The 26,205-nt window shown below is 47.2% G+C and overlaps 3 protein-coding genes across 9 annotated transcripts; 1 reads left to right on the top strand and 2 right to left on the bottom strand.

Moving 5' to 3' along the window:
- The first annotated feature begins 1,449 nt into the window (after positions 1-1,449).
- Positions 1,450-12,160, top strand: LOC123091164 (endonuclease III homolog 1, chloroplastic). 5 transcript variants are annotated; one of them, XR_006442934.1, is made up of 14 exons: positions 1,450-1,718; positions 2,692-2,816; positions 3,091-3,199; positions 3,913-4,037; positions 4,292-4,400; positions 4,696-4,743; positions 5,652-5,770; positions 6,224-6,290; positions 7,311-7,402; positions 7,760-7,897; positions 7,975-8,079; positions 8,165-8,248; positions 8,423-8,638; positions 11,992-12,160. XR_006442934.1 is itself a non-coding variant. In XM_044512578.1 (13 exons), exons 1-13 carry the CDS (start codon positions 1,592-1,594, stop codon positions 8,561-8,563), a joined length of 1,383 nt encoding a protein of 460 aa, XP_044368513.1. In that variant the 5' UTR covers positions 1,450-1,591; the 3' UTR covers positions 8,564-8,814. The 5 variants fall into 5 exon arrangements, 4 of the variants coding, with proteins under 4 accessions (XP_044368513.1, XP_044368512.1, XP_044368515.1 ...); XM_044512578.1 differs by lacking the exon at positions 11,992-12,160 and having other exon boundaries at positions 5,658-5,770; positions 8,423-8,814; XM_044512577.1 differs by lacking the exon at positions 11,992-12,160 and having other exon boundaries at positions 8,423-8,814.
- On the bottom strand, positions 8,861-14,552 carry LOC123091163 (chaperone protein ClpC2, chloroplastic). 3 transcript variants are annotated; one of them, XM_044512576.1, is made up of 11 exons: positions 14,442-14,552; positions 14,344-14,359; positions 13,482-14,133; positions 12,480-12,595; positions 12,250-12,378; positions 11,969-12,154; positions 10,975-11,190; positions 10,669-10,886; positions 10,460-10,535; positions 10,273-10,362; positions 8,861-10,189 (listed from the first exon to the last, which is right to left on the bottom strand). In XM_044512576.1, the coding sequence occupies exons 3-11, from the start codon at positions 14,089-14,091 to the stop codon at positions 9,008-9,010; spliced, it is 2,823 nt and encodes a 940-aa protein (XP_044368511.1). In that variant the 5' UTR covers positions 14,092-14,133; positions 14,344-14,359; positions 14,442-14,552; the 3' UTR covers positions 8,861-9,007. The 3 variants fall into 3 exon arrangements, with proteins under 3 accessions (XP_044368511.1, XP_044368509.1, XP_044368510.1); XM_044512574.1 differs by having other exon boundaries at positions 14,344-14,536; XM_044512575.1 differs by lacking the exon at positions 14,442-14,552 and having other exon boundaries at positions 14,236-14,359.
- A 6,659-nt stretch (positions 14,553-21,211) lies between these two features.
- On the bottom strand, positions 21,212-25,780 carry LOC123091162 (chaperone protein ClpC3, chloroplastic). Its single transcript, XM_044512573.1, has 11 exons — positions 25,666-25,780; positions 25,331-25,448; positions 24,958-25,074; positions 24,166-24,569; positions 23,939-24,067; positions 23,664-23,849; positions 23,276-23,491; positions 22,964-23,181; positions 22,822-22,897; positions 22,622-22,711; positions 21,212-22,510 (listed from the first exon to the last, which is right to left on the bottom strand). The coding sequence occupies exons 2-11, from the start codon at positions 25,416-25,418 to the stop codon at positions 21,467-21,469; spliced, it is 2,568 nt and encodes an 855-aa protein (XP_044368508.1). The 5' UTR covers positions 25,419-25,448; positions 25,666-25,780; the 3' UTR covers positions 21,212-21,466.
- Positions 25,781-26,205: the final 425 nt, after the last annotated feature.

The following is a 26,205-nucleotide window of genomic DNA, read 5'->3' as shown; positions in this document are numbered from 1 at the left end:
TTTATAGATATACAATATCTAGAGACAATGTATTATTGTGGTTGTCTAACTAAAAATATAATGTATTGTGGTTGGCTCTAAAAATCTTCCACTACTCCCAACGGACCCGGTCACTAATTTTAGGTCTTTGATTTGACTAGTGAAACCTGTGCAATTTCCAACCCATTGAAACAAGCACAAACAACTATATTTACAACCAAACAGAATTTAACAAGTTCAAACTAAAAGCTAACTAAACTAGGCCAGGTACCTGAAGGTGACTTCCTAAGCATGGCCACCGACATCCCCGTCGTTATTGGCGTTGAAGCATCCTTACCCGGCCACCGTCGTGCGCTCGTGGTGCAGATGCTCTGTCGCATCCTTCACTCCTTTGCATCACTTGTCTTCGGCGACTCGGATGAAGAGGCACGGGCGGACTCCGTCGGACCCACCTTTTAGGAGCTGGTCATTGAGTCGGTGTCATTGACGGACGTCCGTCTAATCGGTGGTCTTGGACCGGTCGATGGCCCAAGCCTCCGCAAGCACCGTGCCAACGCCACCTAGTTCTTCACGAACGCTTCATGCACGCCTTGGCCACGACTTTGGACGAGGAGGCGGACCCACGCCCTCGAGGTAGTAGTAGAGGTGCGGGGGTGTCTTAGACGACGACGGGGAGGGCCGACCACCACCATTGGTTGCCCCGCTGGCAACAATAGTGGCTCCTCCTTCATGTGGCGTTCGATCTGGACGTCGCGATTGAGCGGAGGGGACGACACCTCCTTCTTAACGCGGATGCATCCGTGGATGTCGCGGTTGCAAGGATGGGATGACTGCCATACCTCGGCCGGCCAGGGACCGCCACATCACCTTCTCCATTTGCGTGGTGAACTCATCGCCCGTCACAACGATGAGCAGGGGCGGCCTCTGTCCCTCCTCGTCCAAGGGGAGCACTCCACCTTCAAGGTGGACGAGGACGTGCCCGACGACCGTGGGCGCTGCCGGATCCTTCTTGAGTGTGTGGATACGCTTTGAGGGGACGAGGCCGTCCGACTTTAGACGGAATAGGCTACGCTCATCCCTATGAACGCACCCACACACACCCTATCCCTATGAACACCTTGAAGAGACTGAGCCGACATATCATCTTTAGATTTTACGAAGTCACGTCTCCTACCACTGAAAATGTATCGCCGGAAATCCTGAAATAAATTCAGAATAAATGCAAGCACTAGGACTTGAATCTTAGTGGGCTTGGGATACCACTGTCCACCTTTGATGTACTCCCTCCGTCCCAAAATTCTTGTCTTAGATTCGTCTAGATACATGGGAGTAACACTTTATTATTTGTAATTAGTTTAATCACTTAACACGATAGGATTCCAGTCAAAGGCCAACAAACAAGCGATTACGAGAGGCGATGCAGTATCCCACGAGACAAACCTGGCCGCCGCAAAAAGGAAGCCACGCATCGCCGTGGAGCGCCACTCGCCGCAGCCCGCAGGGGAAGACCCCACCCACCAAAACCAAGACAGGGGAAAAGTTGGAACACGACCCCTGTCCCTCCCTCCCGTTGCTCATAAAACCCTAACGCAGTGGCGCGCACCAGCCGGCCATGCGCTTCCAATTCCATCTCCTCCCGCACCGCATTGGCCTCTTCTCGTCGATCTCCTCCATGTCCAGCTCGCGCCCCGCCTCCAGGCTCATCCGCGCATCCCGCCCGGAGCTCAACCCAGTTCAAAGTTCGCCTCCTTTCCCCCCTTTTAAATTCAGTTTTGTGCCTGTGTATTTCCATACCCCATTTGCTGCTAGTATTATGGAAATACTTGTACATTCAGTTGGTTATTTCTTGAAATGCTAGTACTAAAGTTGGAAGCGACCCCACCCGCCCAAAACATTTTTTTTATCACTAAAAGCTCAGCGGCCGGAATTGTTTATTTCGCTTGACAAATTATGTGAAATCAGTGTGCTCTCTTGAAGATTCGGTGATATTCCCGTGGGTCATACACTTTTAGTAATCATGTGCTTGTTTGTTGAATGTAAGGTTCCTTAAAAAAGAATGTAAGGAAGACATTGCGTAGATGAGTTAATTCTGTATTTTCATGTTGCCTGAACCTTTTAATTTGAAGACATAAATACGATCCAAAATATGTTAAAAAGATGCCATACGCTTTTAATTTGTGTAAAATATGTTTGCAAAGTCGCAAAGTTTCAGTCCTTTCTCCCCTGGCATGGCTTTTTCTGGAAATGCTAGAAAAGATGGAAGCAACCCCACCCGGGTACCATTTTATTTTCTTATCACTAAAAGCTTGTTCTTATGCATCATAGTCTTTTAGCTATCATGTGCTTGTTTGTTGAATGTAAGGAAAACAATTTTTCCGATGTGTTGTCTCACTTGTTTATGTATGTCCATGTTGCCTCAAGGCTGAAGCTTTAATTTCAACGCATAAACGCGATCCAAAATTGATTATTTTTTCCTTCCATAAAATGGAAGAAGTTTGCTTGTCATTTATCTTCTTATTGATAAGAAGAAAAGCTCAAGTATGATCACTAACATTTTTTCAGCCTAACTACGCACCAATTCACTTCAACCACGACTCAGTGCTTTCCATTCTTAGTCATATCTACGACTGTTAAAATCTACATGTCTTAATTCCGAAGTTTCTTTGGTATCATTATTCGTTTTCTGTAAAGCATGAATTGATGCATTTTCAGCTGTAAGGGAAGTGAAGTTTGAACCCGGTGTTTCTTTTGACTACTCCAAGTCTGAAATGAATTCTGTCAAGAGGAAAAGGCTGAACCGGGTGCTTGAAGTAAAGGAGGAGCTTCCTAAGAAGCAGGTATCTGCTGACTAACTATAATAACGTTTTTCTTCATATTAAAAAGGAAGCATTGTGCATCTTTCGATTTCTTTCTGGATTTCTCAAATTCTTGGTTTAAATTACTGTCCGCTTGAGTGTTCAATTATTCTGAGATTGTAATTGCACAACTGCAGTTTAACCCTTTCAGTGCATTTGTGCGTTCGTGCTGTCAGTTTAGCAGTGCTTCCTTTTCTACTATTGGTTTTTGGTCCAATTCATGTCCCACTGAAGAAAAATATTTACACATATGCAGGTTAGTATTGTTCCTGACATTGAAGATTTTCGATATGTAAAGACTGAGGCAGAAACGTCAGTAACTGCAAAGAGGGTATCAGCATCATCAAATAAGAACAGTTCACCAGGTAAGTTTTGATGTTTCCTCTAAATGGTTTGATCGATAATCATAGTTCGTCAATCAATTGCTCTACATGTACCATGTGCTTTTATTTTGCATTGCTTAAGGACTATTATGAATGCTAAATTCTATCATAGTTCGTCAATAAATTGCTCTACATGTACCATCCGCTTATATTTTGGCATTGCTCAAGGACTATTATGAATGTTAAGAGTCAGTTGTTGCATGTTTGTGTTTGTTTCTTCAAGCGTGGCTTGTACATTATTCTGTGCAGTAACCCCCTTAAGGAAAACATTTTTTAGATGAGTTATCTCACTTATTTCTGTATGTTCATGTTGCCTGAACCTTCTAATTTCAAGACATAAATACGATCCAAAATATTTTCTTTTTTCCTTTCATAAATAAGATGACCAAAATTTTGTTATGCATCGGTTCACTTCAGCTACGACTCGATACTTTCCATTCAGTCATATCTATGACTGTTAAATTCCGCATTCTTGTTTTCATAGTGTGTTTACTATTACTCCCTCCGTTCCTAAATGTAAGTCTTTGTAGAGATTTCACTAGGTGGACTACATACGGAGCAAAATGAACGGATCCACACTTAAAATGCATCTATATAGATCCGTATGTAGTTTATAGTGAAATCTCTACAAAGACTTATATTTAGGAACGGAGGGAGTACTTGTTTTGTCTAAAGCATGACTGGTGCCTTTTCAGGTGTAAAGGAAGTGAAGTGTGAACCCAGTGTTTCTTTTGACTACTCCAAATCTGAAATGAATTCTGTGGAGAGGAAAAGGCTGAACCGGGTGCTTGAGGTAAAGGAGGAGCATCCTAAGAAGCAGGTATATGCTGACTAACTATAATAATGTTTCTCTTCCTATTAAAAATGAAGCATTGTGCATCACTAATTCTTCTTCCTGGACTTGGTTTAAATTACTGTGCGCTTGACTATTCGGTTATGCTGAGATGTAATTGTACAGCTGCACTTTAACCCTTTCAGTGCATTCGTGCTCTCAGTTTAGCAGTGCTTCCTTTTCTACTATTGGTTTTTTGGTCCAATTCAGGTCCCGCTGAAGAAAATATTACACATATGCAGGTTGGTGCTGTTCCTGACATCGATGATTTTCGATATGTAAAGACCGAGGCAAAAACATCAGTATCTACGAAGAGGGTACCAGCATCATCAAATAAGAACAGTTCACCAGGTAAGTTTCGATGTTTCATCTAAATGGTTTGATCCATAATCATTGTTCGTCAATCAATTGCTCCACATGTACCATGTGCTTAAATTGAGGACTATTATGAATGTTAAGAGTCAATTGTTGCATGTTTGCATTTGTTTCGTCAAGCGTGGCTTGTTATCATTATTCTGTGCAGTAATCCCCCTTTTGGGTTTCCTGCATATGGTTAATCTTGTTGTAAATCTGCATGTGTCATTTTACTGTAGGTGTAAATTTTGCCCTTATGTCCTATGAAAAGCTTACCCTTTCACGTCTTCAGTCAGGTTGGAGAAAAAGATCAGAGTTTCATCTGTTGTGAAAGTGGAAGGTAATTAGACGTCAGAAGATTAACAGGAAAGATAAATTATGTCATATTTGTCCAAATTATATTGATGTTATTCTTTTTTTTGAGATGATGTCGCTGTTATTCTTACTATAGATGATTTCTGTTCTTGCAACCTGATTTTTTTTTGAGGAAGACAGTAGATTTCCTTCCTGCATGTATTTATATTTTAAGTTTAGAAGGATGTACAGGAAACATAAAATAAAATAAAACTAACACAAGGCAGAGCCCTTTACTAGAATGCACCAAGTCAGATGAATGCCTCAACCCAAGGTCGCAGCCCTGAGTATGCTTTCCTTTTAGCTGTGTGAATAAGCAATCTCATTTCCTCCTTAAATCTATTCCTGCATCTGCATAGATTTGGCTGAAGACCTTTAGAAATAAATCATTTCTAGTGTTCCAGATGGCCCATGTTACCAAAATGATGATCTTTAAAATAGACAGACGCAGCTTCTGCTTCAAACATAACCTGATATCAAGTCAAACCTATATAATCAGTATCCACAATATTTCCTCAATTTTTGATAGTGAATTACATAATTTTGTCCATGTAGTGCTTACATTCTTTTGTGGGATCAATTTAACCATACATGTTGCTCGTACATTCTGGCCTTTTGATTCCCGCAGACATCTTTATTGGGATGCCTAATTTTTCACGGAGTTCAAATTCTTTCAACTTAGGCTCTTGAATACATTCGGTCCACTTTTCCTGACTTCAGATCATTACATACGTACCAGTACCACTTGAATAGTTAAATGTTGCACCATGCGAAGCAATTGTGTCAAAACCAGATATTTTGACTACTCTATTAAGAGTTTTTGCTCCTACATGTAAATGTGTTGATCCTCATGTCCATTTGCTGATCAAGAAGCTAACATAGTAATGTGTGTAGTTGCAGCTCCAGAAAATTGGGAAGCAGTTCTTGCAGGTATTAAAAACATTAGGTTATCTGGCCAGGCCCCCGTAGATACAAAGGGCTGTGAAAAGGCTGGTTCTCTTCTTCCACCCAAGGTATTCGTCAGAGAGTTGTTCAGATTCAAAATTGTAGTTTACAAAGTCCATTTACTATGAACAGTACACGAGGATGTGATCCTCTTTGGCTTAATATGTCATACATAGGGAGAGTGTGGGTTTTATGTAATTTGCAAATTCCCCTAATTTCCTTGTGCTATGTTACCATTTGAAATGTTTACTAGCTAGGCAGAAAATGCAGTCTGTACATGGGTTCATGGCTAATGGATTGCAGATTGGCCATGGATTTGGGCCTATTGATCCACTAATTTTCGGTTGATACCGTATTACTGCATATTTGTTGTAAACAAAGTTTTGCACATTGATCTGCTATTTTTTTTAGGTGGATCTAATATTTGTTTTCCACTGGCTCCAGTTGCATCGAATGATGCTATGCAACACTATTGATCCTCATTAGTTAACAAACCATAAGCTACATTTCTTCCTGTGCAGGAAAGAAGGTTTGCAGTTCTTATATCAACAATGATGTCAAGCCAGACAAAAGATGAAGTTACGCATGGTATGCCTTAGGATTTTTTTTTTTGGCAATTGGTTATTACTATATGTATCTTCCAATTTTGTATGGAACTGAAAGTAACTGAATCAGTGGTTCACTTAGAATCGATTGTTGAAAACGCTCGACAGTTCAAATCACTCAGTTCAGTTTCCACGGCTGTGAAATTATGACCTCAGCATATGCATCTGAGACTTAATTCTCTTGCAATTACTGCTCGGAGTATAGTACATTGTGGAACTTGACTCAACTTATCATTTCATGCCTATTAGTGATAGCCTGTGAATGCTGAAGCTGGTACTAATCCATGTTCTGCTGAAAATCGTTCAAATGTGACGGCGTTCTTACATAGATGTTCAACAGCAAGTCCAAAGCATTGCTGGAATACACACTAGTCTCTTATCCTCTCCCCATCTTTCCAGAAACATGTAATTTCACCCTGTTTTGACAATTGTTAGAAACATGAGTTTGTAAGCAATTAACAGAAAACAATGATTGTATTGTTTGTCTGGTTTGCTCATCCCTTGTTGGTATAAAATACTTGCATGGATCTAACCATTATGGTCCATTAATAAATGTGCTATACTGTTGGTTGAAGAGGGGCCCTGTGGAAGATTTGAGCATGCTTAGTTGCTTACACCTGTGAGCTCTTTTATTATTCTATACAAATTTGTTTTTTTTACTGCAATATGAATTTGAATTTAGTAGGAATCTTTTATATGGTGTTAATATAGATTAGTGAATGGCGGTTCAGATTTCCGAACTTGAGGTGGATTTTCAAGTTGTTTGTCCACTGAATTGATTTTTTAACCACTGAACAGTAGGGGAGCCCCCTACGGTATATTTTCTATTAAAGAACCAAAATAAATTACAATATTTACATGACTACATATTCCACTGAATTGAGGTAATCTTGTCATGAAAAAGTCTGACTCTACTTAATTATTTTCCCTAGCTGTAACTGTACTTAGTAGCGTTTCTCTTTCAGACGAATGCTGATTGTATTTTGGACTGAATTGTTATCAGCTGCTGTGGAGCGTCTCGGTGAGAACGGTTTACTTGACCCTGATGCTATCGTCAGAACAGATGAGGCCACACTGGCAAATCTTATCAAACCTGTAAGTTGCCAGCCTTTTGCTTAATTAGGATCAAAAGTAATGGCACCTTCCTGATTTAGTTTAAACGGTAACTGTTACTTTATTAGTATCTGAAGCTATGAACATGAAAATAGAATTTGATCATCTACTTTTATTGTCACATCATTGGCATAATGCCAATAGATAACAGACTAGACCCGTATAACCCTGCTTTAGACTTTGTTACCATCTCGTGTGGGTAATTGCAATTGTTGCTAAATTAGCTAGTCGGAGGCAAGCGCCTTAACGGTTTTGTTAGCTTCTACTGTCATCTTTGCACCGCTTACGTTAAGCTATTGAGGTCAACTATTTATACAGTACTGTGCATAATTTAATCAGGTTGGATTCTATCAGAGGAAGGCCCAATTCATAAAAGAAGCTTCCAGAATTTGCCTTGAGCGATTTGGAGGAGATATTCCAGATACTTTGACTGATCTGCTTGCTCTGAAAGGAGTTGGCCCTAAAATGGCTCATCTGGTAATTTATCTACTAATCATATAATCCATAGTTGGAATTTAAACTTAAGTTTCTTCATAGCTATTTTCACGAAACAGGTGATGAGCATCGCATGGAAGAATACTCAAGGAATCTGTGTGGACACTCATGTGCATCGCATTTCCAACCGTCTTGGATGGGTTTTCCGAGAAGGAACAAAGCAGGTTGTTTGTTAAGTTCGTATTGTCTACTCTTTCTGCTTGGAAACAAGTTATATTTACCATTGGTTTTTTATTTATTTTTTCACAGAAAACTACTACACCAGAACAGACAAGGATGTCTCTTGAGAAGTGGCTGCCCAAGGATGAGTGGGAGCCAATAAACCCGCTACTGGTAATGCTCCACTGAATTGGTTCAACTTTGGTTACAGGGAATGTTTTCTTTCCTATTTCCAAGTAACTACAGGCTCTTCTTTTTTTGGTGGGGATCGAGCAGAACAAGTTTGGATTATACCTTCGTAGTTCCCAGAAATGCTTGTCTTACGTTGGAACTGAAAATCTCATGTAGGTCGGATTTGGTCAGACAATCTGTACTCCGCTGAGGCCCAAATGCGGCAGCTGTGGCATAAACACCATTTGCCCATCAGCTTTTAAGGAAGCGTCAAGTCCCAATCCGAAGCAAAAGAGGCGAGGTCTAGGTCCAACCTAATCGGCGGGTTGCCCTCTGTACCTTCTTAACATGCGTGAGCTACTGATGTGGTGGTATGGAAGGTATATAGTACAGGTACTTTCCTGGGTTCTTTTGGTTGGCCTATATTATTTGGATAGCCTCCTTTGGCAGTGCCATTGGAGAACTATAGTAGTATCATCATTTTGTATAGAAGTAATATATTATCGACCCTGTCAAGTTGCAATATGATTTTCCGGTGATCGAAGGAAAATCATCGAAGTTTGATCCCATTGTCTTGTATTGCTTGCCAAATGGCCAGTGTTTGCCGAGCATCAGTAATCAGGAGATCTCTCTTTCATTCACCGCTTACCAAAATGGTAAACATGGCCGGCATCTGAAACTTAACTATGCATCTGCTTTATCCCCTATATAGTACAAAATATATAAAAACAAAAAATGAACTGCTTGATTAAACTGTACTAGCTAGGCAGGAAACGCCAGCGGCTGGTCCTCCGGCGAGTCGCTGTGCCTGCTAAGGACGGCGACGTTACCCATCGGGTCGGCGTCGATGATCACATAGTCTCCCTCCTTGACATCCTCGGCGAGCATCTTGTCCGCGAGCTTGTCCTCGAGCAGCCTCATGATGGCCCTTCTCAGCGGTCGGGCGCCGTAGCTGGGGTCGTAGCCTTCCTCCACGACCAGATCCTTGAAGTTCTCTGTCACCATCAGCTCGATCCCCTTGGCCTTCATCCGGCCGGTCACCTCCGCAAGCATGATAACGGCGATCTCCTTGACCTCCATCTTGGTCAGCTGCCGGAACACGATCATCTCGTCGAGCCGGTTCAGGAACTCTGGCCGGAAGTACTGCTTCATCTCCTCGTCCACCAGGCTCTTGATCCTGCCGTAGCTGCTGCGGGCCTCACCGTCGTCGTGGTCGAAGCCCAGCTGCTTCCCGCCCTTCTCGATCACGCTGCTGCCGACGTTGGAGGTCATGATGATGAGCGTGTTCTTGAAGTCCACCGTCCGCCCCCTGCTGTCTGTGAGCCGGCCGTCCTCCATGATCTGCAGCATCAGGTTGAACACGTCCGGGTGCGCCTTCTCGATCTCGTCTAGGAGGACCACGGTGTAGGGCCGCCGCCGGACAGCCTCCGTCAGCTGCCCGCCCTCCGTATACCCAACGTAGCCGGGAGGGGAGCCAATGAGCTTGGCCACCGTGTGCCGCTCCATGAACTCGCTCATGTCCAGCCGGACCATGGCCTCCTCCGAGCCGTAATAGCTGGTTGCCAGCGCCTTGGCCAGCTCCGACTTGCCCACGCCCGTCGGGCCGGCGAATATGAAGCTGGCCACGGGCCGGTTGGGGTTCCTGAGCCCGACGCGCGCGCGGCGGATGGCGCGGCCTATGGCCCTGACGGCCTCGTCCTGGCCGATGACGCGCCCGTGCAGGGTCTCCTCCATCTTGAGGAGCCGGCTGGACTCGTCCACGGAGACCTTCTCCACGGGGACGCTGGTCCACGACGCGACGATGCGCTGGATGTCCGCCTCCATCACCATCGGGCCAGCCGATGCTCCCGACTCCATCTCCGCCTTGCTCACCTCCTTGCTCTTGTCCACCAGCGACATGATCTGGGTCTTGAGCTCAAGCTCTTCCCTGCGAAGCTCTCCGGCCTACATCATTCAGAGAATTAACGTTCTCCTATAAGATGTGCATTTCAGGTTGACTCTTGTTGAATCATAGTCGAAAAGATTACCATCTCGAATTCCTGGGAGCGGATGGCGTCGTTCTTCTGTCTGGTGATTTCCTTGAGCTTCTTGTCGAGATCTTTAGCTTCGTCAGGTAGCTGTCATCATAGCCCAAAATTCAGATTCAGATCTTGTAGACGCAACAACTTGGAAAAATGTTTAGGCGCATCATCATTCAAGAACATCTTGTACTACCTTGGCATGGCGTAGCCTGACAAGAGATCCTGCCTCATCAACCAGGTCGATTGCTTTGTCTGGGAGGAAACGATCACTGCAAACAAAATAGTCTGTCAGGAAACTTCGTTGTATGCTGGGAACTACTCCTATCCAACACTGAAGTTTGCAAGCAGATCTGACCAACTACTCAGTATGTGATGGTACAAGCGCTCTTGGAATTCACAAACCTGATGTATTGGTATGAGAGCTGGGCAGCGGCGATCAGCGCTTCGTCGCTATATCGGAGTTTGTGGTGGATCTCGTATCGCTCCCGGAGCCCCTTGAGGATTCCTATGGTCTCATCAACTGTGGGCTCCGGAACTTTCACTGGTTGGAAGCGCCTCTCCAGCGCAGGGTCTTTCTCAATGTGCTTCCTGTATTCGTCGATTGTAGTGGCCCCAAGACACTAACAAAAATGTTTGATTTATGAGTTATCACATTTTCCTTGAATCAGACTATACTAGTCACTGCATGAAAAGTGTACATATCTGTACCTGAAGTTCGCCTCTCGCCAGTGCTGGCTTCAGAATGTTAGCAGCGTCAATAGCACCTTCTGCTGCTCCTGCTCCCACCAGAGTGTGGACTTCATCAAGGAAAAGTATTATGTCTCCATTCTGCTTGATCTCTTCCATCAGTTTCTTCAACCTTTCTTCGAACTCTCCACGGTATTTGGTCCCGGCAACAAGAAGTCCCATGTCAAGGGTGATAACCTACCATGACAGGTTACAAGAAGAAGATCCATTATTCATCTCACCTAGTGATGTCAAACAAAATCCAGGACGGCTCAAACAAAAGAAAACATGGCCAATGATGATCATGCCTCATATCTGACTTCGCTTTGTGTACCAGACATATATAGAGCTAAAAGGAAAGGTACACAGAGCCAATATCATATAGGCTCCGTTTGGATGTCTCCATTGGAGAGCTCCGTATTGAATTGGCCTGAATTCCAAATCAGTGTGGAAACTGAAATGAGACGAATACGAATTCACATGTTTGGTTGTCCAACGAATTGGCCCTTGAAATGCCTCTAAGATTTCAATACAGAATCTTGTTTGGATGACAAACTTTGGAATTGCATAGCTACATTACCAGGTTATACCTTGTTCTACATCACTCAAAAATGAAATCTGACTATGAATGAATGTATAGCAATAAAATAATTAAATATTCTAGAAAAGCATCAGGAAACACAAATGGTGATAGAATGACAACAATATATTTTTACGATAACATAACACAAAATTCGAAACAATAAGAAATAGCATGTAGTCTCAAATATGGTCTCGTACATGACATAAATCACAACAATTTAGAAGATAGGTCCAAATGCTTGACATAAACAGTGAATGACAGTACATACATAGTTCCAAGTTCAACAGGGCAGTACATACATAGTTCCAAGTTCAACATGACATAAAATAGATGGTTCAAAGTTCAACAGCACATAAAAGCATATTTAACACAAGAGATGTGATGAACACAAACCGTTTTCCCTTCAACTGTTTCAGGCACATCCCCGGTGGCAATGCGCTGCGCAAGGCCTTCCGCGATAGCCGTCTTTCCAACACCGGGTTCTCCAATTAGGCAGGGATTGTTCTTTGTTCGTCTCCCCAAAATCTGCAGCACGCGCTCGATCTGCTTGTTCCTTCCGACGACGGGATCGAGCTTCCCCTACAGAAAATATCAAGATTCACAAGTTATTTACTCTATTTCCTTGCATTCTGAACTACTGCTATTATTATGACATGATGGGCCTAGTTCAGTACCTCCTGTGCTAATTTTGTTAGATTAGTCCCATACTCCTCGAGTGTAGGCATCTTGGCCCCACTGCTTCCTCCCCCAACGCCGGCACCGACAGTTTGATCTTCAGACATGTCAGTGATCATTTTGATAACCTAAAAGAAGCAACACATAACTCATAGCTGTGAGTTTGCCAACTGAGAATGGAAGTAAAAAAAACTGACCGTTTGGTTAACAGTTCTCAGTGTAAATCTACCTCATTGCGAATGTCGCCGAGATCAGCCTGAAAGTTCTTAAGTACAATGGCTGCCGCACCATCTTCCTCACGGATCAACCCAAGAAGCAAGTGTTCCGTTCCAATGTAGTTATGCCCTGGACAGTTTTAAGGCGATTTAGTGCGAGAAAAATAACCGGTTGTCTAAGTTCTTAAAGAAAATATATAATGTGCAGTAGCAACAATAGCAACAAAGAACAATGATAATAAGAGAACTAAATAAGTATTCCTGATTCTTAATAATGCGCCAATGATATTCTATCATGAGAGAATACAGTTAACCATACTGTACTTTGCATCTATGGAATGTCTGGCCATGATTCATATTCTCGATGTCGATCATCGCTGAAATCACCAACATTGTTATTTTGGTTCAGTTTGGCTGAATGACAAAAATTCTCCCTTGACTTTGACTGAAATACAACCAAATTTGGATGAAATTTTGAGTTCTGTTTAAATTCTGCTGAAATTAACGTTCACTGAAATATTTCCACGGCGATGCAAATTTGGAACGCAATACAAATATTCTTATGTCTACCGAAACATATCTGCAATTTTGTTGAAATTACACTGAAAATGAGAACCATATGTGTGGACAAAACAAAACAGCCCCGAATAAAATTGTTTGTGCTGATAAATTGCTGTGCATCAGCATTAGATCAAGAGAAGAACTTTACTAAATAACAAAAGGATAACCGAAGACGACCGCAAGCAAGAGCCATCTTCTTACGCCTACAATTTTTGACCCAAATACAAATATTCTTACGCCTACTGAAACATATCTGCAATTTTGGTGGAATTTACTGCAGATGAAAAACCATGTGTGGACGAAACAAATAAGTTCGTAACAAAATTGTTTGTGCTGATAAATTGCTGTGCATCATCATTAAATCAAGAGAAGAACTTCACTAGTAAAAAGAAGATAACCTAAGACGACCGCAAGAACATCTTCTTTGGATGAACTTGCAACGGGGCATAACATACCTAGCTGGCGCGATTCCTCAGTTGAGGACTCGATCACCTTCTTGGCGGACGCGGTGAAGGGGATCTCGATGGGGATGAGGCCAGGGCCCCTCCCGAGGACCTTCTCCACCTCGGCGCGGGCGTCCTTGAGGTTCAGCCCCGCGGACCTGAGCACCTTGGCGGCGATGCCGGTGCCCTCGCCGACGAGGCCCAGGAGGATCTGCTCGCTGCCGACCGTGTGATGCCCGAGGCGCCGCGACTCCTCCTGCGCCAGCATGATCACCCTGATGGCCTTCTCGGTGAAGCTCTCGAACATGGCCCTGGCGACGAGGCGACGCCGGCCCCTCGACGACGATCCGCGCGACGACAACGACGATGGTCCGAAGCCGCCGCCGCCGACGAACACCGACGCGGGCGTGAGCGTGACCGGATGGGTGTGTAAGTCTCGCTCTCGCCGGTGGCCGGCGATCGCTGACATCTTGACGGGGCGCCAGCGTGCCGGCTTCGGAAGCGCCGGGACGACGGAGGGAGGCCTCGTGGCGCTCCGGGACCTCCAGCTGGCCGTGCCGCCTCCAAGCCCGGCGGGCGATCCCAGTCCCAGAGCGGGTGGCCTCAGCAAGGCACTCTCCATGGCGGCGGCAGATTTCTAGATAGATAGGTAGCTTCCGGCGACCTGCGGAAGAAGAAGACCAAGGTTAACAGACAGAAAATTGACGATCATCGGCATTGTTTCGCAGCCAAGAACAGGATTTGGAATCTTGGTAAGAAAATTAACGGCGTGATCCGCGGGATCGATCTTCATCAAGGACAGGAAGAAGAACGTAACGGGGCCATGCATGGAATCATGGATTGATGGGATTAAATCGATCTGTTGTTCACGTACCAGAGGGACTCCGATCCTGGAACAATGGCCAGGGGGATCGATTAGGGCTGGGCTGATTAGAAACACACAAGTACAGAAAGAGATCACGTCCACCGCACCACAATCAGAATCAGGTACCCAGTTGCCTACGAGAGGGAGAGTTCCGCCGAGGGTGGCGCGCTTCCATGGAAGGGGACCCGCGGCCAGTTGTGGGCCAGAGACTTTGAGACGGACACCACTGCACCGCGGACATCAGTTTTTTTTAATCGGTTATATGCTATTCAGCGAACGTTCGTTAGGGGGCAATGGCAAATGCAAACTTTTTTTTTATGAAAGTCCTTCGGAGCACACATATAGCAATTCCTAAAAACCAACACGATAATGTATGCTGGTTAAGACAGTCCTTTATCGTGAGTACCCATGAGGTTCACCAGTGACGCGAGGCCTTTCCGATGGCCGGTAGGCGATGCATAGGTGATTGAGGCCCATGAGAGGAGAAAATCCCCGTCATCAGGCGGCGCCCAATGAGGTGTTGCATGGTCTCCGACGCTTGGTCGCAGAGGGCGCAATAATCATTGTGCGGCAGACCGTGTCGTGCCAATATCGCCAAGGTCCAGCATGTAATGAAGAACCACCCGGGAAGGGTGCCCAAGTTTTCATGTCAAGGTCAATGCAGGAAAGTGGTGGAGCCGCTGAACAACACTCGGTAGCAGGAACTGATCGAGCAGCATCCATCACACGTCAATCTCCAAGAGAGGCGGTCGAGAGTAGTGGATAGTTTCACACGGTGGAGGGGGCACCAAAGCTATACGTATTTCACAAGCACAGCTGAACCGAGGGCTCCATGAACATCACCTAACCAGGCATGGCCAGCGAGCCCCTCAACAACTGAAGGCGAAGTTTTTGTTGATAGTGAGGTGTCATTCTCACCTCTGCGGAGCTTCAGCAAGGCCGAATGGGCCGTGACCTGTCCAACCCATGAAGTTTTACACATTATCCGTCTACTCCCGGGCCTTAAAACAACAGCCCATGAGCTTTTTTGCATGTTGGCCCACCCTCCTTTGAGCTGCAAGCTACTCCCTCCGTCCGGGTTTATTAGGCCTCTTAGCATCATAAGCATGTCCCTTTTTATAAGGCCTCGCTTTGGAAAGGTGCATGCGTGCAACCATTTCATTGGTTGCCTTGAAAGCCATTGTTGTTGGTGCCATGAATGGGAAATTAATACACTTCATGCGTGCTTTTTCATTGGCTGCATGCATGTGAGAGAGTGCATTGAGAGTGGAATTGAAGAATTTATGTGAGCAAATTATTATGTGTCTTGGTCTAAGAGAAGTTGTCTTTAGGCCTAATAAACCCGGACGGAGGGAGTACCTCGCAAGCTTGAACCTTTGTAACTCTTGGTCTTTAGTATATATGTGCGCGACGTGTAGTTGGTGTTTCAAAAAAGACCCGGATCAACTTGTTCGAATCTACCCATGAAATCATAAGCGAAATCAGATCTAGATCAACTTTTTTTCATGTAACTTCACTTTTGAAGGGTGAGCTGTGAATTGCGAAGCTCATAGTTTAGCAAAGTTTGCTAATACTTTAGTTTAGAGGCGTTATGTATGGCTTGGCCAGCCGCATGATCCAGTTTGTATCCCACTGTCTGTGGAATTTGATCAATAAAAATGACTTTTCCCCTAAAAGACCCGTGACTATGGAAGCATCACAAAATACTCAGCCACACAGGCATCCCCGCATCATTCAACCAAAGGCCGGTCACAAAAGAAAGACATTGACAATTGTTGATAGCAATAGTGTGTTAGACTATGTATAGCTTCTGTACCTATGTACGTATATGGTACATATTGTAACACAATCATTATATATAATGAGATAAGCCACTCCTAGAGGGGTGTGCTGGTTCCCCAAAACTTATTGTCTTACATGGTATCACGCTAGGTTACGATCGCTTCCGCTTCTAAACCCTAATACCCGCACCGCCGCCGCAGCCGCTGCCGCCTTCACCGCCGCCGCCGCGCCACCGATCGCGCCGCCGCCATGTCGAGCGCCGCCACCGCCGGTTCCACTGCTGCGGGTTTCCTCCCGGCCTCTCTTGTGGCTCTGCTCAACCTCCCGCTCGATGCCGTCTCTGTTCCGGCTCCGATCGGGACAAGGAGCATCGGCTCCGTCTTCTCCACGCCGCTGGCGCCCTCGCTTGGGCGTGACCTCGTGGTCCACACCGCGGCGCCGCCGTCCGCTGCGGACTCCGCAGGCGTCGTCCCGCCGCTCCTGCCACAAGCGGATCACACTGCCCCGCTGGCGGGGTTGGCGGCGTCCGCCCCGGCCGCGGGCCTTGCGGCGTCCGCACCGGCCGCGAGCTTTGCGGCGCCCGCCCTGGCTGCGGTCCCGCCTCCTCCCGCATCGGCTTCGGTGCCTCCGGCTGCCTCCATGGTGTTTGCACCCCAGGCAGCCTCCTCGATGGGATTGTCTTCGCCGCCGCCGTTTCACTTCGGTCATCTCATCACCATCAAGCTCTCCGCCGACAACTACATCTTCTGGCGTGCGCAGGTTCTCCCGCTCTTGGGGAGTCACTACCTGCTAGGCTACGTCGACGGATCGCTTCCCTGCCCACCCGCGCTGGTAGACAGCGTGCATGGTCCGGTCTACAATCCGGCCCATCGCGTCTGGACGGGGCAGGACCAGGCGAACCTCTCCTCCATCCAGGGGTCGCTCTCGCCGGCAGTTGCCGGCCTTGTTGTCTTCATGAAGACGTCTCATGAGGCCTGGACCATCCTTGAGCGCACCTTTGCAGCGCAGTCTCAGGCTCGTGTCTCTGCACTCCGTCGTCAGCTTGGAGAGTGTCAGAAGCTTGACTCCACTGCCACTGAGTTATACAACAAGGTCAAGGGCCTCGCTGACACATTGGCCTCCATTGGACAACCCCTCACCGACTCCGAGTTCAACTCGTTTATTGTCAATGGTCTTGATGAGGAGTATGATGCCTTAGTCGAGATCATCAACGAGCGGGGCAACTCGACACCCATGCTGGCACACGAGGTTTTCTCTCGGCTCCTTCTCACTGAGCAACGGGTCGAGACTCGCCGCACCAGGGGCACTGGCTCCCTCTCGGCCAACGCCGCCACCAAGGGTGGCCGCTCTTCTTCATCACCCCGATCTCCCTTGGGGCTGCCACCGTCGCCCGCCTCGGCCCCCCCACCTACTGCGACCTTACCGGGGGCTGGCGGTCCACGTGTGTGTCAGCTTTGTGGCCGCGATGGGCACTGGGCCTCCAAGTGTCATAAGCGCTTCCAGCAAAGCTTCCTTGGTCTTGGCAATGACGACAAAGATACACGCAACAATGCCCGTCAGGTCGCCATGGCTGATCGTCCCGCGCCGCAGAAGCAACAGGGACACACTCAGTCCTACTCCATCGATCCACACTGGTACATGGACTCTGGGGCGACAGAGCATCTAACCAGCGAGACGGGGAAGCTTCACACTCGTGAACCCTATCATGGCTCCGACAAGATCCACACCACCAATGGAGCAGGTATGCACATCTCTCATATTGGTCAAGCATCTCTTCTCACTAGACATGCCAATAGGAGTCTTCAGCTTCGCAATGTTCTTCGAGTTCCATCTGTGACCCGTAATCTTCTTTCAGTTCCTAAACTCACACGTGATAATAATGTGCTTTGTGAATTTCACCCTTTTGATCTTTTTATTAAGGATCGGGGCACGAGGGACATTCTTCTTAGTGGGCGGTTGTGCCAGGGCCTCTACCGTCTGGAGCATCCTGGTGTCGCTCGTGTTTTCAGTGGAGTTCGGGTCTCTCCGTCACAGTGGCATGCTCGTCTTGGTCACCCGGCCACACCTATTGTCCGTCATATTTTGCGTCGTCATGAGCTTCCTAGTTTGTCTAGTCATAAAGATGTAGCAGTGTGTGATGCTTGTCAGCAGGGGAAGAGTCATCAACTTCCTTTTTCGGAGTTCAGTCGTGAGGTGAAACATCCTTTAGAACTTGTGTTTTCAGATGTATGGGGTCCTGCTCAGACTTCTGTCAGTGGTCATAATTACTATATCAGTTTCGTTGATGCTTATAGTCGCTTTACCTGGCTTTACCTTATTAAACGCAAATCTGATGTGTTTGATATTTTTGTTCAGTTTCAAAAACATGTTGAACGTCTTCTCAAGCACAAAATTGTTCATGTCCAGTCAGACTGGGGGGGGGGGGCGAGTATCGCAACCTCAACTCTTTCTTTCAGTCGCTTGGGATAGCTCATCGTTTAGCATGTCCACATACACATCAGCAGAATGGTTCAGTCGAACGTAAGCATCGTCATATTGTTGAAGCTGGTCTTACTCTTTTGGCCCATGCATCTGTTCCGTTTCGGTTTTGGAGTGATGCTTTCACCACTGCATGCTTTCTCATCAACCGTACTCCTACTCGTGTTTTAAACATGAAGACTCCCATTGAGGTTCTCCTTAATGAACAACCTGATTATACCTTTCTCAAGGTATTTGGGTGTGCTTGCTGGCCGCATCTTCGTCCATATAACAAGCGCAAGTTTGAGTTTCGTTCTAAGAAGTGTGTTTTTCTTGGCTATAGCTCTCTTCATAAAGGTTACAAATGTCTTCATGTTCCCACTAATCGTGTCTATATATCTCGGGACGTCGTGTTTGATGAGCATGTTTTTCCCTTTGCCAACCTTCCTGTGTCCACTGTCGAACCACCATCCCTGCATTCATCCTCTGTTGCTTCTGACCAATTTGATGATGTTGCATACTCTCCTTTGCTGTTACCTAACCATGGTGCAGGAACCGGACGTGGAGCTCGTTTGGAGCTGTTGGAGGATTCACCATCATCATCGTCGTCTTCTGGTGGGCACGTCGATCGCCCTATGTTGCATGGCATCGATTCGCGTGCCCATGCATGGTCACCCGACGAGCCCGTCGCGCCGAGCATCTCCACTGCTCGGTCCGTTTCGCCAGCGGCCGCCGAGTCGCCCGCGGCTCGGCCCGTCACGCCGTCTTTGCCTGCGGCTCGGCCCGTCACGCCGTCTTCGCCCGCGGCTCGGGTCCTCACGTCGCCTTCATCAGCGGACCGGCCCGCGACACCGGCCGCGCCACGGCCCACTATGCAGAGCTCGCCATCGGCCCGGTCTGTGATGCCGGAGTCGCCAGCTGCTTCGTCTGCTCTGCCGGTTTCGCCGGTGGGTCGGCCTTCTTCGCCAACCGAGTCCGAGGCTACCGTGACTGGCTCCTCGTCACCGGCTGACTCGTCAACGTCGCCGTCCTCCAGCCCGTTGCAGGCTGCTCCGTCGACCTCGGTGGTTCCTATGTCCCGACCACATACACGCAGTCGCAGTGGCATTTTCAAACCTAAGGAACGTAAGGATGGTACGGTTGCTTGGTTGGCTGCTTGTTTGGCTGCTGCTGTTGCGGATCCATCTTCTGAGCCTCGCTCATATCAGGCTGCCCTGCGCATTCCACATTGGCGAGAGGCTATGGAGCAGGAGTTTCATGCTCTTCTTCGTAACAAGACATGGACTCTCGTTCCTCCACCACCACGGGTAAATGTTATTGACTCAAAATGGGTATTCAAAGTGAAGAAGCATTCGGATGGATCTATTGAGCGTTACAAAGTGCGACTTGTTGCTCGCGGTTTTCGGCAGCGTCATGGTCTTGACTATGAGGACACCTTCAGTCCTGTCGTCAAGCCTACCACTATTCGGCTTCTTCTCTCCATTGCTGTTTCTCGTGGTTGGTCACTTCGTCAACTTGATGTGCAGAATGCTTTTCTACATGGATTTTTGGAGGAAGAGGTTTATATGAAACAACCGCCTGGTTTCTCTGATCCTGATCGTCCTGACTATATCTGTCGTCTTTCCAAAGCACTATATGGTTTGAAGCAAGCTCCTCGTGCCTGGCATGCCCGCCTTGCCTCTGCCCTTCGTGCTCATGGGTTTGTGCCGTCTACTGCTGACACTTCGTTATTTCTTCTACAGAAGCCAGAAGTCACTATGTATCTTTTGGTATATGTCGATGATATTATCCTTGTCAGCTCTTCTCAGTATGCTGCTGATGCTCTTGTCTGCTCTCTTGGTGCTGATTTTGCGGTCAAAAATCTTGGGAAGCTTCACTACTTTCTTGGAGTTGAGGTCACTTCTCGTGCTACTGGTCTTGTCCTTACGCAGAAGAAGTACTCCTTGGAGTTGTTACAGAGAGCTGGCATGCTGAAGTGCAAACCGACCACCACACCCATGTCGTCTACCGACAAGATAACAGCTGTTAATGGTGAGCTTTTGTCTCCTGCGGATGCCACAGAGTACAGGAGCATTGTTGGTGGACTTCAGTACTTGACGATCACGAGACCAGATATCTCTTATGCTGTTAACAGGGTTTGTCAGTATCTTCAGGCTCCCAGAGATACTCATTGGGCTGCTGTTAAATGCATTCTTCGTTATGTTCAGTTCACCCTGACATTTGGTATGCATATTCGGCCGACTTCCTCTCAGGTCCTTTCGGCCTTCTCTGATGCAGATTGGGCTGGTAGCCCAGATGACAGGCGATTCACGGGGGGTTATGCAGTATTCTTTGGCTCTAATTTGATCGCCTGGAGTGCTCGGAAACAGGCTACTATGTCACGTAGCAGTACTGAAGCTGAGTACAAGGCTGTGGCTAATGCTACTGCAGAGATTATTTGGGTGCAGTCTTTGCTTAAGGAGTTGGGTTTGTCTCAACCACAGCCTCCTATTCTTTGGTGTGATAACATCGGTGCTACATACCTTTCTGCAAATCCAGTATTTCATGCCCGAATGAAACACATTGAAGTTGACTATCACTTTGTACGGGAACGTGTATCACAGAAGCAACTCCAGATCAAGTTTATCTCATCTAAGGATCAACTTGCAGACATCTTCACTAAGCCTTTACCGCTGCCACAGTTTAAGGCTTGTAGGCGCAATCTTACCCTTCTCAGTTCTTTAGAAAGTGGCTAAGATTGAGGGAGGGTGTTAGACTATGTATAGCTTTTGTACCTATGTACGTATATGGTACATATTGTAACACAACCATTATATATAATGAGATAAGTCACCCCTAAAGGGGTGTGCTGGTTCCCCAGAACTTATTGTCTTACATAGTGGAAACACACTGGTCAGCCAGCCCGTCGGTTGTGGACGACCACGTTCCCTTCGGCGTCAGCATCTAGAGTCAGCGAATCCCCTTCCTTGGCCTCCCCGGCGAGCATCATGTCCACGAGCTTGTCCTCCAGCAGCCTGGTGATGGCCCTCCGCAGCGGCCGCGCGCCGTAGCTGCGGTCGTAGCCTTCCTCGGCCACCAGCTCCTTGAACCTCTCCGTCACCCGCAGCTCCATCCCCTTCTCCCTCATCCGGCGGACGACCTCCTCCAGCATCTTGGAGGCGATCTCCTTCATCTCCGGCTTGGTGAGCTCCCGGAACACGATCACCTCGTCGAGCCGGTTCAGGAACTCCGGCGGGAACCCGTGCTTCTCCTTCATCCCCTTCTCGACCATCACGCCCGTCATCTCCCCGTCGCCGCCGCTGCCGGCGTTAGACGTCATGATGATGATGGTGTTCCGGAAGTCCACCGTCCTCCCCTTGCCGTCCGTCAGCCTGCCGTCCTCCAGCACCTGCAGCAGCATGTTGTACACGTCCCTGTGCGCCTTCTCGACCTCGTCGAACAGCACCACCGCGTACGGCCGCCGGCGCACCGCCTCCGTCAGCTGCCCGCCCTCCTCGTACCCGACGTAGCCCGGGGACGCCCCGACCAGCTTCGCCACCGCGTGCCGCTCGCTGAACTCGCTCATGTCCAGCCGGACCATGGCCTCCTCCGAGCCGTAGTTGCACGCGGCGAGCGCCTTGACGACCTCCGTCTTGCCCACGCCCGTCGGGCCGGCGAACACGAAGCTGGCGATCGGCCGGCTGGGGTCGCGAAGGCCGGCGCGCGAGCGGCGCATGGCGCGGCTCACGGCCTTCACGGCCTCGTCCTGGCCGACGACGCGCCGGTGCAGGGTCTCCTCCATCGTTAGCAGCCCGGCCGACTCGTCCGCGGAGACCCTCTCCACGGGGATGCCGGTCGACGAGGAGACGACGCGCTGGATGTCCGCCTCGGTGACCATCGGCACGGCAGACGTGATCTGGGACGTGAGCTCCAGCTCTTCCATGTGAAGCTCTTTTGCCTGTAATCATATAGCATCATAATGGAAATTGTAAACGAAATGTGGAATCATATAACAAGAAATAAGCTCTTTTGGCTGATTGATTGATTGATCGGAAGAGAAGGCGATTACCAGCTCGAAATTCTGGCAACGGACGGCGTCGTCCCTCCGTTTGATGATTTCCTCGCGCTTCTTGCAGAGATCCTTGACTTCCTCAGGTACCTGTCAGTGTCAGTATAGTTTGAAATTCAGATTCTCGGATCATGAAAACTAAACTGCGTGCAGGATTACATTTAGGTGCATCATATATTCATATGAGAGAAAATGTTTACCTTGCCATGACGTATCCTGACTTGAGATCCCGCTTCATCAATCAAGTCGATGGCTTTATCCGGGAGGAAACGGTTACTGCAAACAGAAGGCAGTGTTCAAAAAAGACCAAACGGAACGGAAATATACTGAAACCATCGAAACCTGATGTATCTCTGCGAGAGCCGAGCAGCGGCGATCAGCGCCTCGTCGGTATATCGGAGTTTGTGGTGGTCCTCGTACCCCTCCTGGAGCCCTCTGAGAATTCCTATGGCTTCATCAACCGTGGGCTCTAGAACTTTCACAGGCTGGAACCGCCTCTCCAGCGCAGGGTCTTTCTCAATGTGCTTGGCGTATTCGTCGAATGTGGTGGCTCCGATACACTGACAACCAAAGTTACAGCGAGCAATTTTTCATCAGCGACGATGTCGGCATGACCAATTGACCAACTATGGAGTAGAACATTTTTGGGTGTACCTGAATTTCACCTCTTGCCAGTGCTGGCTTCAGAATGTTGGCCGCGTCGATAGCACCTTCTGCTGCTCCTGCTCCTACCAGGGTGTGAACTTCATCGAGGAACAGTATTACCTCGCCATTCTGTTTGAGTTCTTCCATCAAGTTCTTCAGCCTTTCTTCGAACTCTCCACGGTATTTGGTACCGGCAACTAGGGGCCCCATGTCAAGGCTGATAACCTGCCATGATAGTTCATATTTATGACAAGAGCAGCTAACTAAGTCTTCATCTCACACAAAACGTGCAGGACTGCTAAAACTACAGAAATTCAAGTTCAGAACATTTTAAGTACGAGACAGGTCAAAATTTTAGCCAAAAGAGAAGAGATGTCATCGGAGCGAGCACACGAACCGTTTTCCCTTGAATTGTTTCAGGAACATCCCCGGCAGTGATACGTAGCGCAAGCCCTTCGACTATCACCGTTTTCCCAACACCGGGCTCTCCAATCAGACAGGGATTCTTCTTCTTCATTTTGCCCAAGATTTGCGTGACGCTCTCGATCTCCTTTTCCCTTCCGACAACAGGTGCTAGCTTCCCCTGTATTAAAATGGCATGCCTTCTCTTTCAACATTCTTATTTTCTGTTGAAATTAATTTGCAATGCATATTCAATCTAGTTTATAGTACCTCCTGTGCTAATTTTGTAAGATTCGTCCCATACTGCTCGAGTGTCGGCATCTTAGCTTCACTGCTTCCTGCCACAACACGAGCACCAACGGCTTGACCACGCGTGGCTTGAAAAATCCTACGGAAGATCTATGATGCAAGACAAATTTTTACGACACAAATGAAGCATGAACTCACAGCTAGACATACATAAGTATGACTCTAAAATCTAAATGCACTTTATTTACCTCATCAAGCGCATAGCCCACAGCAACTATAACAATGGTGTGTGCGACGATACGTGCTACATTTGCAAGGTTGTGCTGGCCTAAAAAAAGCCGTGTCTCCTCTTGTGCGACGGCCATGACATCTAACGCGTGCTCAGTGAAACCCTCAAGCATTGCTCTGGTGACGAAACGATCATCCTTTTTCCCTCTCGACGATGACATCCTCAAACCTTGCTCTGTTGAGCTGAAGCCGAGGCCAGGAGTAACCGCGGGAGCGTGTGCTACTCGTAGGCCTGGCATCTTAGCATTGTGGCGGTGAGCCATCGAAACCACGGAGGGACGCCTCCTGGTTATGTGGGGTGATCGAAGAGAAGGTGGCCCGAGCAAGGTCGTTCCTGCCACCACTGCGAGTGCAGCTCCATAACCTGTGGGTTGCAGATAATTAGATCAGGATAAGCAACATTCAGATGTGTCCTTGGAAGAGTTCAGTACAGTTCATGCATTCCGATGATCAGATCACATCTAGACACCAAAATAATTTGTGCAGAATCCTGGAATTTTTTCTTCCTTTTGAGGAAGAAAGACTGCCGGGACAACGTAGTAAACCATATAGTATTCTGAAACATGGCAAATTTATAGCTCAACTTTGTTCACCTAAGCGTACACATAGTTTCAAGTAAACAACAGTTACCATTATTAAGAGGTTTAAATTTCCATTTGAAACAATGACACGAAAAAAAAAACGATCCCTAAAATTCGCTACCACTCAAACATACATTGATTTGAAATGGTGGCACAAAAAAAAAGTTAAACCTGCAATCTGTATCGCGCTTAGGGAAGGGCTGGCCGAGACTTGGGCCAGTTTAGGCTTGAGCAGAGGGGCGTAGCACTGACTCTGTAAGGCCATTATTTCGTGTATATTCAGAGAACCTGTCAATGCAAGATAATTAGATCAACTAGTCATAAACCGGTGCATCCACAGTTGCTTTCACACGTGCTATATGATGATATTACAAGAAGTTCTAACACTTAAAATCCCTAAATTATGCTACTCCTCGAACGTACACTAAAATTTGGACACAGCTGGCATGAAAGGAGCTAGCAACATCCAGTGTGTCGAACTCTCGATCAATCAGAAAATGACCATCGGTTACTCATGGAAGGAGCATATTCGTGCGAGGCAAACCTGGAATCTGTATCGTGTTAAGGGAAGGGGTGATGTAGACTTGGGCCAGTTGGGGCTTCACCAGAGGGGTGTAGCACTGTAAGGCCATGGTTGCGACTTGAGATTACGTTCAGAAAATCTGTCAATGCAAGATGATGATTAGTTCAACTGGTCAAAAACCAGCGCATCCACAGATACTATATGCTGACGAGATGATATCACAAGTGTGTGTACGTATTCAAGTGTAAAACACCAGAAGCAACAGGATGATACAGCGTGCATGCAAGGATCAAAACGACCTAGCTAAACAGGACCCAAGCAACAAATTCCGGCCGATCGATGGAGCTGTCTCTCACCTTCCTAAACCGGCCAGGCGATCCTCAACAAATTCCGGCCGGCCGTCCTGCCCGCCGACACCAGCCGCGCCTGCGACCCTATCCTCTCCCTCCCTTTCTGTCTTCTGTATCGCACGTGTCCGGCAAACAAGGCGCTGAAAGATTGTGCAATCTCTACTTCTAATGGAGCAGTTGGTAGTCTCGCTTCCAGGTTTTTTTTCGTCCCACCTATCATGGTTTTTTTTCGTCCCACCTACCATGGTTTTTTTTCAACCGGTTTTTTTCATCACACCATCCCCACCCCTACCCCACCCCATTCACCGCACGCAGTCAGGTTCCGTTTCCCCCCTTACGTCCCCGATTCATGCATGACAATCAATTCTTTCCAAACGCAATCATGCATGACAATCAATTCTTTCCAAACGCAATCAATTAACTTAAGGTAACTAGACACAATCAATTCAATAAAACGGAGCGATATCTCGGGCGATTTTCTTGCTCCCGATATATAATGGTGCTAGCCAATTTGTTAACAAATGAGAAGGAAACAATCACGTGTAT

Source organism: Triticum aestivum, chromosome 4B (assembly GCF_018294505.1).
Source record: "Triticum aestivum cultivar Chinese Spring chromosome 4B, IWGSC CS RefSeq v2.1, whole genome shotgun sequence".
NCBI lineage: Eukaryota > Viridiplantae > Streptophyta > Magnoliopsida > Poales > Poaceae > Triticum > Triticum aestivum.
The sequence above is the reverse complement of the archived record's forward strand: the minus strand, read 5'-3'. Positions and strand labels throughout refer to the sequence as shown.

What these genes read in the sequence shown, in the direction of transcription:
- LOC123091164 (XM_044512577.1), top strand. Translation starts at nt 1,592, where the DNA reads ATGCGCTTCCAATTCCATCTCCTCCCGCACCGCATTGGCCTCTTCTCG. An exon ending in AAATAAGAACAGTTCACCAG is followed by an intron (nt 4,401 to 4,695) that starts GTAAGTTTCGAT and finishes TCACGTCTTCAG; the next exon opens with TCAGGTTGGAGAAAAAGATC. An exon ending in TCCGAGAAGGAACAAAGCAG is followed by an intron (nt 8,080 to 8,164) that starts GTTGTTTGTTAA and finishes ATTTTTTCACAG; the next exon opens with AAAACTACTACACCAGAACA.
- LOC123091163 (XM_044512576.1), bottom strand. Translation starts at nt 14,091, where the DNA reads ATGGAGAGTGCCTTGCTGAGGCCACCCGCTCTGGGACTGGGATCGCCC. An exon ending in TCGGCGACATTCGCAATGAG is followed by an intron (nt 12,379 to 12,479) that starts GTAGATTTACAC and finishes TGCTTCTTTTAG; the next exon opens with GTTATCAAAATGATCACTGA. An exon ending in CTCTCATACCAATACATCAG is followed by an intron (nt 10,536 to 10,668) that starts GTTTGTGAATTC and finishes TTTTGTTTGCAG; the next exon opens with TGATCGTTTCCTCCCAGACA.
- LOC123091162 (XM_044512573.1), bottom strand. Translation starts at nt 25,418, where the DNA reads ATGGCCTTACAGTGCTACACCCCTCTGGTGAAGCCCCAACTGGCCCAA. An exon ending in AAGCGCGATACAGATTGCAG is followed by an intron (nt 24,570 to 24,957) that starts GTTTAACTTTTT and finishes TGCAACCCACAG; the next exon opens with GTTATGGAGCTGCACTCGCA. An exon ending in TTACAAAATTAGCACAGGAG is followed by an intron (nt 23,850 to 23,938) that starts GTACTATAAACT and finishes ATTTTAATACAG; the next exon opens with GGGAAGCTAGCACCTGTTGT.